At 40.1% G+C, this 2,500-nt stretch overlaps 1 protein-coding gene across 1 annotated transcript in view; it reads left to right on the top strand.

Annotated features, from left to right (window-relative positions):
* LOC113805223 (ankyrin repeat and KH domain-containing protein mask) overlaps positions 1 to 2,500 on the top strand; it is a 17,008-nt gene that overhangs the window by 7,008 nt on the left and 7,500 nt on the right. Inside the window, exons 4-8 of the mRNA XM_070143250.1 lie at positions 246 to 462; positions 720 to 956; positions 1,182 to 1,388; positions 1,539 to 1,669; positions 2,048 to 2,243. Coding sequence (XP_069999351.1) covers positions 246 to 462; positions 720 to 956; positions 1,182 to 1,388; positions 1,539 to 1,669; positions 2,048 to 2,243 — 988 coding nt within the window. The remainder of the gene's footprint in view (positions 1 to 245; positions 463 to 719; positions 957 to 1,181; positions 1,389 to 1,538; positions 1,670 to 2,047; positions 2,244 to 2,500) is intronic.

Genomic DNA, 2,500 nt, shown 5'->3' with positions numbered 1-2,500 from the left:
ATTTCACAGTATAGCTTTCCAAAACTTTATTTTTAACTGAGTTTTAATATTGTAATTACTGAAAGATAGTACATTTTTTCACCCATTTATCCTGTTATTACAGTTTATTATGGAGGTAGGAAACAATTGATACATCATCATAAACTACAAACAGTGTACAGTATAAAATATATCAGTCCAAAGTATCAAGATTAACACATTCCATGTACTAATCAATTGATTAACAGCATCATTCTCCTGTCCAGCTATGGGGTTTAGATTTAAGTGACACCAATCAACACAGCGACTGGGAGCCTGGTCGCTGTGGCCAGGACCTCCCCAACAATAACAACGAGGATAACTCTGAAATTGAGGTGGAGGGGGAGTTCAGTGCTCCTGTGTGCCCCCACCCTCCCACTCAGTACACTCCCAGTAACATTGGCTACTATGTGTATGAGTACAGAGAGGAGGACGAGGATACAGGTACATAGAAAGCCTTAGTAGTATGTTTTGCAATATAAAGTAAAGAAAAGGTGTGCATTTGCACTTTAATTAAGTCTAAGTGTGGAAAGTAATTCTTTTTACTATCATCAACCAACATTTGTTTATATATGGGTAATTCTGCAATATTACATTATGCACATGTTGAAGGAAATGCATTTCATCATGGACTACAGCATTGTTTATTTGTATATTTCTTTTTTATATAGAGAAGAATAATATGATATATATTTTTTCAGGTGACTCATCAGGTCCTGTTCTGTCTTCCACTGAGGACTCGGACTCTGCTCTGATTGCTGAGAAGCGCCACCACCACCACCCCCATCGGCACTCAGCCTCTATTCTCCTGCAGCGCACACTCGGCAGGGGAAGAGCCAACATTGTGTCCTCTGACTCAGAGTTTGAGACTGAGCACCGCCGGAGGAGAAGACATGCACGTCACAATCATAGGCCTCATCGTCACGACAGAGATCATGGTAATTTGGTTGAATGTGGTAACATGGCTTTTATTTGTTTATTAGTTGATTTTAGTTTATTCATTGATTTATTTTATCTTTTATTTTTCTTTCTTTTCCTCTATATTTCTCTTTTTTCACCTTCCTCCTTCACTCTTCCTCTCTTCCTCTCCATTGTTACTTTTGGAGTCAGTTAGCTCTACTGCCTTATTGACAACATAACTTACCTTTGAACATTCCTTCCAGGGCGTCACAAAACCCTAGTACACTCCCACCACTCGAGCCCATGGCTGGCACAGTTGCACTCAGAGTATCTCTCCCTGGGGTTAAGTTCCCCCTGGTCCCTGAGGCGTAACTGTGACATCAACCAGCAGGATGCCTATGGCCGCTCTGCGCTGCACTATGCCACAGAGCAGGGCCACACCTACATCGTGCACATGCTCATCAAGTCAGGTAAAGTGGATTCAGTTATGGTGCTCTTTGACTTTTTCCACCAGAAAAATGTCTGTTATTGGTTTACTCAAAATAATTTACACAGGTTTTATAAACATTTTGTTCTGTCAAGTGTATGCGCTTCATCTAATCCACTTTGTTATTTTCTAGGAGTTCACGTTGACACCCCTGATGCAGAACACATGACAGCCTTGCATTTAGCTGCACAGCGTGGACTAGCAGAAGTTGTCAATTTGTTGCTGGAGGGAGGTGCTAGGGTCAATAACAAAATGAATGATAAGGTTAGTTTGTTGCTCTCCCTATCCTCTTGTGTCTTTTGTCCATGTGGACTTACCTACCTTCCTCCCTCCCTCTTTCCCTCTCTCCCTCCCTCCCTCCATATGTTAGTTGGCATACCTACTTACATATTTAATACCTACCTACCAATCCACCCAACCTATCACTCACTCACCTACCTCTTACCTATATACCTACCTTCCTACCTTTTTTTCTCTTTTCCTCTCTTTCTTGAGAATTTGAAATCTTATACTATTCTATCAAATTATTAGTAAAGGTTAGTAGTACTACTTTGCTTCTTATGATTCCAGCAATATTTATATATATTATGTCTTAATAAAAAAAAATAGATATTTAATTTAAGGTTTACTTTTATATTGCAGAGTTCCCCCTTACACATCGCTGCTTCTCGAGGCTACACAGACATTGTGGAAACCTTGCTGGACAGAGGGGCGAAAATCGACTCCCTCGACAGCTCTGATCGCACACCACTCATCCTGGCTGTCTCAAGGTCACATTTCAAGGTTGTACAACTCCTGCTCAACAGAGGGGCCAAGGTCAACATAGAAGAAATTCATGGTACCTAATATATAGCTCTTAGTAATGACTAATATTGGAGTCTCTTGATCTCGATCTCAATCTCAATCTCAGTTTGTTTCTCTTTCTCCTTTTTTGGGGGAGATGGGGGCAGTATGCATTTAATGTATATTTCCATAGGGTAATGAAAGAATGTATCTTTTTTTAAATATTTTACTCTGGAGGAAGCTGCATGTTTTGGTATGATTGTCTCTCATTACTGCACTGAAACTACAAGACTTTTCTGTTTTTGAGGTATT

This window comes from Penaeus vannamei, chromosome 30, assembly GCF_042767895.1.
Source record: "Penaeus vannamei isolate JL-2024 chromosome 30, ASM4276789v1, whole genome shotgun sequence".
Classification (NCBI taxonomy): domain Eukaryota; kingdom Metazoa; phylum Arthropoda; class Malacostraca; order Decapoda; family Penaeidae; genus Penaeus; species Penaeus vannamei.
Note: the sequence above shows the minus strand (reverse complement) of the source record. Positions and strands in the feature narration are given on the sequence as shown.